The following is a 16,182-nucleotide window of genomic DNA, read 5'->3' on the forward strand; positions in this document are numbered from 1 at the left end:
CCTCTCCCTTTCCACAGGGGTTTTTCCCAATGCATTTAAACATGCCATTGTGGAGCCTCTGCTCAAAAAACCAGGCTTAGACCCAACTGACCTCAGTAATTTCAGACCTATTTCTAAGCTCCCTTTCTTGTCCAAGATCTTGGAGAAGGTGGTGTCCGAGCAGCTGTCTTTGTTCTTGGATCAGAGCGACATCCATGAGAAGTTTCAGTCTGGCTTCCGTAAACATCACTCTACGGAGACAGCTTTATTGAAAGTGTCCAGTGACATCATGATGTCGGCTGACTCTGGTAAATTCACTGTTCTGGTTCTCTTGGATCTGTCGTCAGCCTTTGACACAGTTGATCACCAGATCCTGCTGAGAAGACTAAGGGATGAAGTGGGACTGTCTGGGTCTGTGTTAGAATGGTTCTCATCTTACCTTTCTGGGCGCAGTTTTAGTGTATCTGCCAATCAAATGAGGTCTGAATCGGCAGATCTGTTGTGTGGAGTCCCTCAAGGTTCTGTTCTGGGTCCTTTATTGTTTTTGCTGTACTTGATTCCCCTTGGTAAAATCATTCAGAGATTTCCAGATGTTTCTTATCACATTTTTGCTGATGACATCCAGCTCTACTGCTCTTTTGACCCAACTGAGCCCCAAAGGCTGAACAGCTTAGTCAATTGTTTGCTAGAAATCAAACAATGGCTGAGTGAAAACACTTTACAGCTTAATGTGGACAAAACTGAAACTCTGGTGATTGCTCCTGATGATACGATTCCAGGGTTGAGTCAGTACTTGGGTGACTTAGGTCAGTCTGTCAAACTGAGCCTGAGAAACCTGGGTGTTGTATTTGATAAAGACATGTCTCTTGTTCAACACTGTAGAAAACTGACCAGAAACTGTTTCCTTCAACTGAGAAAAATCTCTAAACTTAGGAAAATGCTGTCACAACATGATCTGGAGCTTGTAATCCATGCGTTTGTTTCTTCTCGTCTGGACTATTGTAACAGTTTGTTTTCATGTCTTAACAAGAAGGAGCTGTCTCGCCTGCAGTTGATTCAGAACTCTGCAGCGAGAATTCTGACCCGCTCTAGTAGAAGAACTCACATTTCTCCGATCCTTAAAACTCTTCACTGGCTTCCAGTTTCTTTCAGGATCAACTTTAAAATTCTGGTTCTTACTTTCAGAGCTATTCATGGTCAGGCTCCTCCTTACATCACTGATCTGATCCAGCCTTACACCCCAGCTCGGGCTCTGAGGTCTGTGGATCAGAATCTACTTATGGTTCCACGCACACGGCTCAGGACCAGAGGAGAGAAATCTTTTCAGGCTGTTGCTCCTAAGCTTTGGAACAATCTTCCTCTCTCTTTGCGCTTGATGGAGTCTACTGACTCCTTTAAGAAACACCTTAAGACGTTTCTATTTGTGCAGGCTTTTCCTTGAATTTCTCGAACTCCTGTGTTGTTCTCGGTGTTGTCTTGATCTTTGAAGTATGTACTGTTTTGAGTATTGTTTTGATTGTTAAAGCGCTTTGTGACCCTGGTCTCGAAAAGCGCTATATAAATATATATTACTTACTTACTTACTTACTTAGAGAACTTGGACAGTGTACTGTAAAGCAGTGCACTTAGAGAACTTGAACAGTGTACTGTAAAGCAGTGCACTTAGAGAACTTAGACATTGTACTGTAAAGCAGTGCACTTAGAGAACTTGGACAGTGTACTGTAAAGCAGTGCACTTAGAGAACTTGGACAGTGTACTGTAAAGCAGTGCACTTAGAGAACTTAGACAGTGTACTGTAAAGCAGTGCAGTTAGAGAACTTGGACAGTGTACTGTAAAGCAGTGCACTTAGAGAACTTGGACAGTGTACTGTAAAGCAGTGCACTTAGAGAACTTGGACAGTGTACTGTAAAGCAGTGCACTTAGAGAACTTGGACAGTGTACTGTAAAGCAGTGCACTTAGAGAACTTAGACAGTGTACTGTAAAGCAGTGCACGAACTTGCCCAGTGCTCAAATTTTGACAGGGTAGTTCTGTCTCAAATCAAACTCTGCTGCTACACACTAACAGGAAATGACACGACAGCTTCTTCTTCTACTACTTTTTGACACTGATTGTAACCAGTCGTTGAAACACTATCACTGACACTTGACAGCACTTTTCTCCAATTGAAACAAGTTATGTTTCATTGTGTTATTACTATTTTTGTGTTGTTTTGTGGTAAAATGAGTGTTTTCGCGAGACATTTACGTCGGTATCTGATACATAGACGAGTCGTCAGTGACGTAGCTTCAGTTTAGCTTCTTCTACGTCACTAAGATGGAGGACGTTAAGGGTGGAAAGTGTCCATCGATCCACATTCTATTCACACACTACATTTTCGCACACTGCTCACCGGGACGCACTTGTGCACTCAAAAAGTTTAAGTGCAGAAGTGCACAATTTGGGACACAGCATGTGTGACACCTTTATGAGTTAAAAAATATTATTCATTTTTTAAATTAAATTATTCAAAACTAACAACAATTTCATCCTTTCAATATAGAAATTATTAAATGAAGAGAAGAGAAAATTGAAACTCACGTAAAAAATGTCAATACAAAATAATAAAATCAAAGTTTTAACACATTTAAACTCAACCATTTAACTTTCAAAGACACTGAAGTACTTCCCAGACTCTGACCATCTCTGACATGAACGAGGTTATTGATTCTAACGTTGTGTTGCCAACGTTGACTCTTGTTTCCTGCGCTCAGGCTGGAGCTTCCAGATGGGTTCAGCGTATCAGTTCCACAGCTGGAGGGTGTTTGTGTTGGTGTGCGCCTTCCCTGCCGTCGCCGCCATCGCCGCTCTCAGCGCCATGCCTGAGAGTCCACGCTTCTACCTGGAGGTCAGCGTCCACCACCGACCCCACGTTCATCTCAAAACCTTCCAGGGTTGACCTGCTGGTTTCTCCACAGAACGGAAAGCACGACGAGGGCTGGATGATCCTGAAGCAGGTGCACGACACCAACATGAGAGCCAAAGGATACCCAGAGCGAGTGTTCAGTGTGAGTAGCAGCTCCACCGTCCCCGGGCTGCGATTTACGAGTTTATCGTTAAGTGTTTTCCATCCATCGCCGGCAACGGAGACGAGGTTTCAAATTTCACTCACCAGGGAGACTCATGATTGAGAAGAGTAGTCTGAGGTTTGATGAAAGATAGATTTTCCAGGAAGCAGCAGGATATGGGAGAAATAACAATTATTTAACTTTAAAAAAAGGATATAAAAGTGGGATTAATGCTGAAATCTTTTGGGATATGTAGTTAATGTTCTTCTAGGTGCAGTAACTTCTCATCATGACCATGTTTTACACTTATTACTTTAGAAAGTTGCTCTGAAATCTGGGCGAACGAGAGGTTACGAAAGTCCATTATAATAGACTTTAATCACACAGTGAATAAACTCACAGTGACAAAAGACAAAATATGTCAAGAAAACTCCATCTCTCTTGACGGACATGTAGTAAATGATGAATCTTCCTCTCCAAGATACAGTTCCTCATCATGACCATGTTTTCCACTTATTACTTTAGAAAGTTGCTCTGAAATCTGGACGAACGAGAGGTTACGAGAGTCCATTATAATAGACTTTAATCACACAGTGAATAAACTCACAGTGACAAAAGACAAAATATGTCAAGAAAACTCCATCTCTCTTGACGGACATGTAGTAAATGATGAATCTTCCTCTCCAAGATACAGTTCCTCATCATGACCATGTTTTCCACTTATTACTTTAGAAAGTTGCTCTGAAATCTGGACGAACGAGAGGTTACGAGAGTCCATTATAATAGACTTTAATCACACAGTGAATAAACTCACAGTGACAAAAGACAAAATATGTCAAGAAAACTCCATCTCTCTTGACGGACATGTAGTAAATGATGAATCTTCCTCTCCAAGATACAGTTCCTCATCATGACCATGTTTTCCACTTATTACTTTAGAAAGTTGCTCTGAAATCTGGACGAACGAGAGGTTACGAGAGTCCATTATAATAATTGTAATAATGTTATTGTAGTAATGTCTTAACTCCTCCTCCAGCCAGCTGTAATCACGCCCTGCTTTGTTTATACTAAGAGTCCCTTGGATGTGGAGACTTCCGGGATTGATTGATTGATGACACGCGGTGACAAACCTCCATGCTTGACCAATCACAGCAGAGTGAAGCAACTAAACAACAAGCGACTACAGTAGGAATAGATTAAAATTAAACCAAAACGATCGACAGTTATCATACCACAGTTCAAAAGGTCGACTCAAAATGCTTCACTAACGGTTGGGAATCTAACGCAGGACGACTGAAACATGAATACAGTGGTGGCTGAAAGTGAATCGCTGAATCATATGACAAAAAGTACACACACTCAAAAGGTAAAAAACAAGAACTAAAAGATCATCATCATCTTCAATAGAACAAGAGCCAAATTCCAGCATGGTGTAACGTTCAACCAAGGTTACAATCTGGCGCCTGTTGCTGAGGTAAAGGTGACTTTAAGTGTTGGTTCCAATCAAACTCGGGGAAACAAAACCATGTTGGACAAACAGGAAGTGTCAAAGTAAAACAACAAGACAAGTCGTGATATTTAAGCGCCGGACAATCTGTGATGGTCATGCTGTGTCTAAAAATCACACACTTCTCTAAGTGCACTGACTCACAGTACACTGTAAGAGGGTGCTCAAATTTAAACAGGGTAGTACTCAAATCAAACTCTGCTGCTACACACTAACAGGAAATGACTCGACAACTTCTTCTTCTAATACTATTTAACTATGACTGCAACCACTTGTTGAAACACTATCACCGACACTTTACAGCACTTTTAACCAATTGAAACAAGTTATTAAGTTGTGTTTCATTGTGTTATCATTGTTGTTGTGTTGTGTTTTTGGTCAAATTAGTGTTTTCTCGAGACATTACCTCGTGTATTTGCTCCGAAGTCGCGTCATAGCGACATCTACGTCACTAAGATGGCGGTCGTTGACAAAGTTTCCATCTTTCCACACTCAATTTTCTGGCCGTTTGAGTGCATGTAGATTCCATTTTTTTCCCAAGTGTAAGTGCAGAAGTGTGCGACTTAGGACACACCATAAATCTTTCAGCTACGACCTAGTTGTGAATCTTTAAATCAATATTCTGGAATCATCGGGAAGGATTTAGAGCTGAAAAGGATTTAGAGCAGAAAAAGCGAGACATTAAATGAGAGAATAAGGTGGAACGTTTACTGTGTTCTATTCTGGAAATACATCATTGACTCCGTCAAGAGAAGACTCCACCATATGCTCTCCAGATGGACACAGAATAGACACAGATGGAGGGAAATGTCCAGCGTGATGCTTGAAAAAAAATCTACTTCAAAGAAAAATCCACCATGAAAACAAAGATGTTTGAGCTGAAAGAAATAAACGGTTGGTTCAGAACTTTTCTCTTCTTGGTCTATATATGGTCCTGATGAGCAACTTTCCTCAGGGGCCTCAGGATATACGTTTGTGGGGCCAGTTAAACTAAAAGAAGAAGAAGAAAAGGAAAGAGGGACAAATGAGAATTCTTAAATAAGATATAAATGTACTTTATTTATACACCAATCCTTTTGGTAAACCTTAGACAGTGAATACATACAGAGGACACATATAAGAGTAATTTAAAACAGTAAAGCAATAAAATAGCGCAAGATAAAATAAGATATAAGATAAAAATGTCACCATAATACTCGATCCTAAATGAATAGTTTTTTAGCCTTGATTTGCAAACTGTGATTTGTTGTTGTTTTGAAAACTTATGGAATAAACAAAAAGGAGGTGAAAAATGACGAGAAAACGAATTAAAAATTCAAATAAAAATGACATGTTTAATGTTTGAAATATTTATAATTCAAGAGTCTTTATTGTCTTTATTCAGCAGGTGAAACATATATAAACATGTTGAGACCTCGACATTAAAACATTAAAAGCGGTGCATAAATAAAAATAAAAGATGTAAAGTATAAAGTGTCAGTCAATGTAGACAAATGTCATTATGATATAATGTATAAATATGATATAAAATATATATATATATATATATATATATATATATATATATATATATTTAAATAATATTAGTTTTAAAAGGATTAAGTGTGACCAGAAATACCCCAAAAAAGGACAAATAAAAGATAGAAAAAGCTCAGTGTTTCCATAGAGGTTAGAAAATGCATGAGTAAAAAGTATCTTCTCAGGTAGTTCAGGCAGTGATTTCACTTATTTTTTCATTCTTCTTATTGACATTTTATCCCAAACATGGTCAAGATATGCAACAACTAGATGATCATCTATGCTATAAGTTGTTTATTTCAGCAGCTCTTAGAAAATCTACTTGAAAAATGTCCTTATTTGTGAGATTCTGGACTGAAACCTTCACCACTTCTGACCGAGAATCTTGATAAATACATATAATATGTTTAAATAATGAAAATAAAAGCATGTTGTGTTGAAGGTTAAAGTGGTTGAAGGAATCAAAGTAAAGGAAACAGGTGTTTGGTACATAAAAGGAACATCTGAGATGTGAAGATAAAGTTGTTTATTTTACATTTGGTGTCTAGATTTGAGTCATTTCTCGGGTGAACAGGGTCATTCACGGGGTGCAGTGTGACCTCGAGGCGAGCGATGTCTGGGTGGCAGCAGTAAAAACAAGGAGACGTGATTATGATTCTCACTGGTCTGGAGGCCAGAGACAAACGACGCCATCTATGTTGCGAAATTAACTCTAATAATGACTCAAGAGAGTAATAATCTTCTACTGTGTGGCCGTGAAGAGCAGGAGTTCTTTATAGGACAACAAAACGTGTTGATTCAAGTGTGTGTTGTTGTGATGTTGTACCTCTACTGTATCCGTGTGTGTGTGTGTGTTTGTACAAAACTCTCTTTTCATTGAAATATTGACATTAGAAAATGATCTTAAGCTCCGCCCACTGAAAACACACTGTTTTTCTGATGATTAAATCTTGTTCACCATAACCACACCCACTCTCCTGTGATTGGGTAAACATGGAGGTTTGTCACTGCGTGTCATCAATCCCGAAAGTCTCCACCTATAAGGGACTCGTTGTATAAACAAAGCAGGGCATGATTACATCTGGCTGGAGGAGGAGTGAAGCCATTATTACGTCATCATGGACTCTCGTAACCTCTCGTTCGTCCAGATTTCAGAGCAACTTTATAAAGTAATAAGTTCAAAACATGGTCATGATGAGGAAGTTACTGCATCTTGGAGAGAAGAACATTTACTACATGTCAGGAGAGTTGGGTTTGACATTGAATTTTAAGGAAAGAGCCGTTTTAAATATTTTATGACTTCCGCAAATACATGACGACACGACGACTGAAGTTATTTGTTCCCTGGCTCAGGTCACCACCATCAAGACGGTGAAGCAGGTGGACGAGCTGGTGGACATCGGCACCGACACTCCAGTGTTGCAGCGCTACCGACTCAAGCTCACGAGCATCTCTCAGCAGGTTGGGTTTGTTTTTTTGAGCCTGAGAGTTTTTTCCAAGATCTGGACAGCGAGTGCTTGTGTCTGTCCTGCAGGATTAATCACTGATATCTTAATAGTTCACTGTCAGGCTTGAGATCTGACATAAAGCTAAACGTCAAAGAACAGAGTTCAGAGTCATAATTATTTTACTTGTACAAGGAGAGAGTAATACAGAACCTACATTCTCATAGTCTGTCCAATTTTACTTAATTTATACAAATTTAAAATGAGGACCAAACAAAACAAAAGTAGTACGATGAGAGTAAATACTCAAAGAAGCAACACAATGTACAGTAGTTCACTTAGAGTGACAACATTTGAAATATTTCTTAAGATAAAATAGGATATTCATTCATTTTTCCCACATTTGGGAAATACGTTTTTATTCAAATAGTAATTTAACAATGGAAAGAATATTAAATATACATTTATATATATATGAATAAAATAACATAATAATAAATAAAAATACTAATTAACTAAAATCTAGTGCTACAATAGTATAAGTGCATTTAGAGTAATAATTTAAAGTTGTGTAATCACAGTAGAAATTTTACAGAAGGACGAATTCATAATAAAATAATAATAAACAAACTATTATAATCAGCGAATACAAACCAAAATAGTAGTATTTCAATAAACAGCAGTAGTAGTAAAACATACAACAATATGCAGTAGAAGTTCAACCCAGTTCCCAAGTACAGAAGTGAGGACCTAAAAACACAAATGTTACAAGTAATTACATAAAGGACTGCAGTGAGCAGGGAGGAGCTGCATTTTGATGCTTGTTCTGCATCTTTTTGTCGATAATGTTTTGCATTGTTCCTTCGATCTGCTGCCCACACTCTGTTCTGCAGCCTCGCCCACTCAGTGAAGACACTTGTAGAGAAATAGAAGTACAGTGGTCTGTGTGGTTCATCGCCCTTACCTTGTCTTGAGTCATTTATCCTTTTTATATTTTATCTTATTACAAAAATATGATGATGAAGATCTCAAATTATTTTGAGGGAGAATAAATAGCCACGAAAAGGATAAAAAAAAGTGAAACCAGTTTTTTAGTTTTTCTCAATGGCCAGAGAGGCTAAAGTAAGCAGATAAAAAAGAAAGAAACCTTTGCTTTGTCTCAGGGTCAAGGTGACCCAAGGGCCCCAAAACAAATGTGTTTGTGGTACCCCTTGTGCTATCTCAGGGTAAAGAAAAAAACGCAATAATTAAATAAAAAAGGACGGATGAATGGATGGATGGATGGATGGATGGATGGATGGATGGATGGATGGATGGATGGATTGATTCATGGATAGCTAGATAGATGGATGGATGGATGGATGGATAGATGGATGGATGGATGGATGGATGGATGGATGGATGGATGGATGGATTGATTCATGGATAGCTAGATAGATGGATGGATGGATGGATGGATAGATGGATGGATGGATGGATGGATGGATGGATGGCTAGATAGATGGATGGATGGATGGATGGATGGATGGATGGATGGATGGATGGATGGATGGATGGATGGATGGATGGATAGCTAGATAGATGGATGGATGGATGGATGGATTCATGGATGGATGGATGGATGGATGGATGGATGGATGGATGGATGGATGGATGGATGGATGGATGGATGGATGGATGGATGGATAAATTGAATGAAAAAATACAAAAATAAAAAATTAGAGTTAAATTATTCTAAATTCAAAATTCTTTAGTGTTTACCTTTTTTTAATTCAATGTAAAAACTAGAGCCGCCATGATTGGCTGACATTTTAATTAATGTGCTTGATATTGTTTGGTCGCACTATTATTGTTATGAATTAAAAATACGTTTTTCGAACTATTGTAAATAGAGAATCAAACTATATATAAAAAGGCCATTTTACTAATTATGTATTTTTTTTAAATACAATTAGTTAAAAAAAACAATTCAACCTTTCAATAAACAAATAATTTAATATTCGCTAAAAACAAATACAAACTTTTTAAAAATAAATTATTTATTTAAATTGTTAAAAAAAATGTAAATGCCAAAAAAAAGGGAAAAAAAGTTCTGTTTAAACATTTGAAATATTCAGATGACACTCATATGGTGAAGCTTTAGTCTGATCAGAGTTGTTTATCTTCAGATCCGGAACAACATCATGGCCTGCTTCACCCCGGAGTACAAACGCACGACCTTCATGCTCATGGCCGTGTGGTTCTCCATGTCGTTCAGGTGAGTCGTGACGTTTGTTCGACCTTCAGCTCGTTCTTCCTCTCCTCTCACGACCTCCTGGCGTCTCTCTTTCAGCTACTACGGCCTCACCGTCTGGTTCCCCGACATGATCAAGTACATCCAGAAGCAGGAGTACGAGGCCAAGACCAAGAGCTTCTCCAAAGAACGCATGGAACACGTGACCTTCAACTTCACGCTGGAGAACCAAGTGCACCGTCAGGGATACTACTTCAACGACAAGTGAGTCTGCGTCGGATCGCGTCTTTCCTTCACTAACGATTAAAAAAAACCTCCACAGGTTCCTCAACCTGAAGATGAAGTCCATGTTGTTCGAGGACACGGTGTTCGAGGAGTGCTACTTCGAGGACATCACCTCCACGCACACCATCTTCAGGAACTGCACCTTTATCGCCAGTTTGTTCTACAACACAGGTGAGCGGCCATCGTTCCGGCGTGGACCACGACTGAACCCTCTCTCTCTCCTCAGATCTTTTCAAATACAGACTCATCAACTCGAAGCTGGTCAACAGCACCTTCCTGCACAACAAGGAGGGCTGCATGCTGGACTTCAGCGACGACTTCAACAACGCCTACATGATCTACTTCGTCAACTTCCTCGGCACGCTGGCCGTGTTGCCCGGCAACATCGTGTCGGCTCTGCTGATGGACAAGATCGGTCGGCTGAGGATGCTGGGTAATTTAACAGTTGCCGTTTTAACGTCGACCCGAGGGCTGATGGGACTTTTTCTCCTCAGCGGGGTCCAGCGTCATCTCCTGCGTGAGCTGCTTCCTGCTCATCTTCGGCAACTCGGAGTCAGGGATGATCGCCCTCTTGTGTTTGTTCGGCGGCATCAGCATCGCCTCGTGGAACGCCCTGGACGTCATCACAGTGGAACTGTACCCCTCAGACAAAAGGTGGTTTTCTACTTGATTTTTACAGCCATAGATATGAGGTACACATTATATATAGTTATTGTTTGAACTCATTTAATAACATTTATTTAAATAACATTAAAGGCTTTTTTATTATCTACATTAAACAAATCACCCTACTTTTAGATTTGTATTAATGTAATGTTATTTTAATGTTATATATATATATGTGTGTGTGTTAAAATAATCCTTCAACTTAACCAAATTAAAAGAAAAAGAAGTTAAAGAAAATATTTGGTTGTTTTGAATTATGGTGATATATTAGCGTTAGCATGGTAGCTTTAACTAATATATAAATAAATGTTTTTTATTATATTAATGTTAAGTTAAAAAAAAAAAAGGAGTAAGAAAACCAAAAGGTTTTCTTTTGGCACTTTTATTGTTATAAAATTGCAACTTTAATACAGTACATCAGTAGTAGCCAAATATTGATATACTATATATAACATGAATAGACACCGGTATCAGTACCTAACATATATACACTACATAAAGTTATGCTACAGACACACCTTATATACATATATATATATAATACAACGATATACAATGATATAGTCTTATATATATATATATATATATATATATATATATGCATAAACTAAGTACATATTCATATAAAAAGATAATATTAAAACACCCATATCCATACAAAACATATATACACTACTTAAACATCTTTTTAGACATATTATTATGAAAATGAAAACAATACTTTATGAAAATAAATATAACATAACACAATATGTTTTAATATAACTTGATATATTAATATATATGCATATACTAATCACGTATGAATATAAATAATGTTTTAAAGGCCTACATCAAGGCCTATTCAATCATTATCCTATTAATAATATATAAAAGAAGATAATGAAATACAAAAATGAACACTTGATCCTTATCCAGAGGGATCAATAAAGTCCGTCCATCCGTTCATCTATCTATCTAAATATATTTTTACTCTTTTTGTGACTAATGCTACTGCAGTCATTGTTTTTAAGTATTTAACACTCCTTATATTTTCTACACATGTTCTTATTGCTACCCATGATGCATTTTGTTTGACTGTACATGATTTCACAGCAGCTAGCAACCAGAGTTTCTGTATTTCACTTTATTTATAAAGAACAAAAAAAACACATGTTTATTAATAATTATACAATCATTTTATACCTTTGCTCAATTATATTGATTTTTTTTTTAGTTTGAACAAACTTAGACTAAAATTAAATACGCTATAATAGTAATAATAACAATAACAATAACAATAATAATATTAATAAAACTTCTCTATTTTATCGAATTCGTTGCTTTTTTCCACCACAAACAAGCATTTGAGTTTAAGGATTTTTTTTAAAAGCAGTAAATGACGAGCTAGCTTAGCCTAGCTTGTTGTTCTAATTCTTCCTTTGAAGTCATGCTATGCTAATAGCTTTTATGTCCTGATCACGACACATATTTTCAAATAAACCAATACTGAATATGAACTTGCATTATAATCATAACCCGTGTTCTACGCCTCTCCCAGGTGCACTGCTTTCGGCTTCCTGAACGCCCTGTGCAAGCTAGCCGCCGTGCTGGGCATCAGCATCTTCCAGTCGTTCGTCGGCATCACCAAAGCCGTGCCCATCCTGTTCGCGGCCGGCGCCCTCGCCGCGGGTAGTTTCCTGGCGACGAAGCTACCTGAGACGCGAGGTCAGGTGCTGCAGTAGAGCGGGCGGCCCAGCAGGAGGCGCCAGGGATCAGCTGGAGCGAGGTACTTTCTAAAGCGGGAACATCCCTGACAGCGCCGGCGTTTATCCGTCACGAAGCCAAGACAACCATCGCCCAGAATCCTTTGCAACATCGGTCGAAGAAGAGCACACGGACGCAGAATTCCACTTCCTGGTTGTGAGGGGAAATCGTTTTTTTGTCGGCCTCACTGACTGGTTGTTCGGTTCTTTTACGTTTTTTCTTTTTCAAGGTGTTTTTTGAAACTTCGTCCACTGCCTTCTTAAGCCAGACCCAGTGAGAGCTGTCGACCAAAATTCTCGAAAACATTCCATTCACCTGGGATTCACCGGTTCTTGTCGTGCTTGAAAATGCATTTTAACACGATCCTGACGTTTAATCTGTTGCCTCGAGTGTGTGTAGATGGGTGTGTGACTGCATGTGTGTTTGTTACGTGAGGGACGATGTATTGATGTATTTATCCATCCATCTACAGAATGTACGGAGCGAGTGAATATTTGAGCTCAGAAGTCCTTGAGTTTACATCTACAACGTTAGCATCGGATCCTTAAAGTCACCCAAACACACACAGCAAAGCATAGAAATACTAGCACTAGCTGACGCTGGAGCACAACGTTAACTTAACCTTTATTTAAAAGTGATCCTTCACCCAAAATTGACTCTTTTTCTACTCGCACTCGTGTCGACTAAGGGTTGGGATTATTTTCAGAGTCATTCGTTTCAGGCGGAAACGTATGTGCATCTGACGGTTGTTGTGTAGCATGTTAGCATTTTAGCTCCTGCTACAAACTAGCTTAAAAAAGGTATTTGGATGTTTTTAAGTGTCTTTTTGGACGAATATGAAGACGAAGACAACCGAGCTCCAGTTGCTACATTAAAATGAACAAACTTTTTTGTCTATAACTCTGAAAAGAACAGGTGACTCTGTAAATAATCCCAACCTTTAGTCGACATGAGAGAAGAACGAGTAGAATGAGTTTGAATTTTGGGTAAATCAACAGTTTACTTTGTCACGTTATGTTAACAACTGTTTACAAATATTCTATCAGCCTTAAATTCACTGAAAAACTTCTTATTTATCCTAAAATACATTTAGTTAACTATTTATTTTTGTTGAGAAAGTTGGTTTACATGACAAACGAAAGCACATTCCCCCCAAAAAATACAACGAAAACATAGTTTTAAGTGATTTTTAAAATAAATTTTAGTAAATAAATTGGACCTATTTTCTCTCCAAATATCATCATGTATCCTGACAATCAATGTGTGTGTGTGTGTGTGTGTGTGTGTGTGTGTGTGTGTGTGTGTGTGTGTGTGTGTGTGTGTGTGTGTGTGTGTGTGTGTGTGTGTGTGTGTGTGTGTGTGTGTGTGTGAGATAGTGTGTGTTCAGGAGCTCGCTTGTGTTGCATTTAAGATTTTTATGTGAATCACTAAACATTTCAGTGACGTCCATCGCTAATTGTTTGGTGTCATATATATATATATATATATATATATATATATATATACACATTTGTGTGTAAATGCAAGAAAGTCTCATCATTCATTTACTTTCTACTGCTCATTGGCGGCGGCAGGAGGCCGCAACCTAAGCTCACAATTACTAAGAATTTTCGACCCTGAAAGTCCGTGGGAAGAAAATGAAAATGAATGGTAGAAAATGTATGAATGAATGTGTGTTTTCAGGATTTACTTACTTCATTCATTTGTATCCACTACCATCAAAGGAGGTAAAGCTACGCCTGCGCAAACGTTAGCATAATTAGCTTCTCTGCAGAGAGCGATTCACAGTTTAAATAAGTCTCCCAGGTTCAAATTCCGTCGATTAAAAGCCATCTTTAACTTAAACTCAACTAGCTTAAGTTTCTCCGAGTGTGTGTGTGTGTGTGTGTGTGTTTACAAACGTTTGTCACTTTATTTTCTGCTCGTTCTTCCGTGTGATGAATCCAGATCAAGGAGAGACGACTCCTAGAATATATGCAGTGTAGACGACACTCCTCGCAGACTCGGGCGCTCTTTTGTTTACGCGACTTTAAGGAAAAACAACTGAAAAGTTCACCGAGTCTGACGAGGGGCGACCTCGCCCTCGCCCTCGCCCTCACCCCTCGACCCTCGACCCTCGACCCCCTTCAGTACCCGACCAATCGTGACGCATGTTTGTATCGTATTGTCTGACTTCTTGGACGTCCCGTATGCCAGCCATGTTTTTGTCTTCAGAGCAAGAACTAGTGTTTTCATTGTTGTACGATGACATAGATTTGTTGCTTGCAGTGATTGTTCTTAATCAAAGTGGGGTCTAATCGGTGAAACTTGAGTACGTGTTCGGAAAGTACGTTTGTGGTGACTGTGCCCCTTTGTTCACCCTTGACCGGGTCTTTTTAAAGAAAAAAAACAACAAGTATATATATATTGACATGAACTCGTGGAGGTTCTGAAGGTGCAATGGTTCTCGTCACTGAGGCACAAGAGGCCGGAGCAGCAATATGCTTAAACTAGGCGAGCACAAAAGTTTGTGATGCACAAAATCCAGCGTTTTTTCGTCCATTGAACGCATAAAAACAGGGGAACTTTCGAGCAAAACCGTGAGGTCTTTCCTGTCCTGGAATTTGGAGCCTGTGTGTGATGTAACTCTCTGTCCAATCTTAACCCTATTTAAAATACATGTATCAAAGGAGTCCAAGTTATAGTGGAAAAAACGTTGAAATTCAAAATCTCAGAAACGCACATTTTTGGTCGTCCCATAAACGGTGCCGTAAATTCAAAACAAACAAGTTCCAGTCAGAAATCAATGTGACGTGTAGAAAGTGTAGATGTTCGTAAGTGCAAGTTTGGAATTTGTGGAATAAAAGAGCAAAGGAAAAAGTTCTAAAAAAAGAAAAAAAAAAAGATGAAAAGTTCAATATGACAAAAAGGATTATGTGTCGTCTTTGTGTTTTGTAAAATGAAGACTTCAGTATTGATTCATTCTGGATATTGAGAATATTTTAGTGACGCTGAAAAGGTGCTGTAATTATTTTATGTGCGAGTTGTTCATTGTGCTGGACATTCCTCCAGTTCCATGAGCAAACTGAGAAAATATCAAAAATAAATATCTGACAAAGAACGTGTGTTTTCTGTGGACTCTTGTGTACTTTACATACTGTCACTTTCATCCGGGTCTCGGCACCAAATTAGTACACGATACACAATGTTTCTCCATGTTTAAAAACAACAGAGTAACTTAAAAGTACATAACTGTGTTTTAACCTAATAATATATTACACGTTACAGAACGAACAGGATGAACCGTGGCGTACCTACGGATAGACAGCGATCACCGAACGCAAGTCAGCATCATCACTGAATTAGACGGGTAGCCACACAGGACATAAAGCCAGTAAATACTTTTCTTATTGCAGGCGAATAGTGTCACCCAGTGGCGAATCATATTCACATACATGTGTCTTTTTGTGTCAAATTTAAACAACTCTAGATTCATTTTCCTCCTGATTTCTTCTTCTTCTTTTATGGCAGTTGGCAAACAACGCTTAGGTGCATTACCGCCACCTACTGGTGTGGAGTGTGGATCTCTAATTTCTTCTTATTTACCAACAGGTTTATATCAATAGGCTATTATAACTTGTACTTATAAAATACAAATATTTATATTTACTTTTATGATTTTGTTCACCCAAGATATTGCAGAACAATATTGTAACATCTTTCCGTGGAACCTCCCATTTATATATTTATATTTTTTGAATCCAAATGTATCTTTA

At 38.4% G+C, this 16,182-nt stretch overlaps 1 protein-coding gene across 1 annotated transcript in view; it reads left to right on the forward strand.

Annotated features, from left to right (window-relative positions):
* The window catches only part of LOC148083202 (synaptic vesicle glycoprotein 2A-like), a 29,395-nt gene extending 13,868 nt beyond the window's left edge, over window positions 1-15,527 (forward strand). Inside the window, exons 5-13 of the mRNA XM_087786338.1 lie at window positions 2,734-2,867; window positions 2,938-3,027; window positions 7,406-7,513; window positions 9,666-9,754; window positions 9,830-9,994; window positions 10,053-10,186; window positions 10,242-10,448; window positions 10,510-10,669; window positions 12,222-15,527. Of these exons, the coding sequence (XP_087642464.1) occupies window positions 2,734-2,867; window positions 2,938-3,027; window positions 7,406-7,513; window positions 9,666-9,754; window positions 9,830-9,994; window positions 10,053-10,186; window positions 10,242-10,448; window positions 10,510-10,669; window positions 12,222-12,405 (1,271 nt within the window). The 3' untranslated portion in view covers window positions 12,406-15,527. The remainder of the gene's footprint in view (window positions 1-2,733; window positions 2,868-2,937; window positions 3,028-7,405; window positions 7,514-9,665; window positions 9,755-9,829; window positions 9,995-10,052; window positions 10,187-10,241; window positions 10,449-10,509; window positions 10,670-12,221) is intronic.
* The last annotated feature ends 655 nt before the right edge of the window (window positions 15,528-16,182 follow it).

This window comes from Callionymus lyra, chromosome 3 (assembly GCF_982586985.1).
Source record: "Callionymus lyra chromosome 3, fCalLyr1.hap1.1, whole genome shotgun sequence".
Lineage (NCBI taxonomy): Eukaryota > Metazoa > Chordata > Actinopteri > Syngnathiformes > Callionymidae > Callionymus > Callionymus lyra.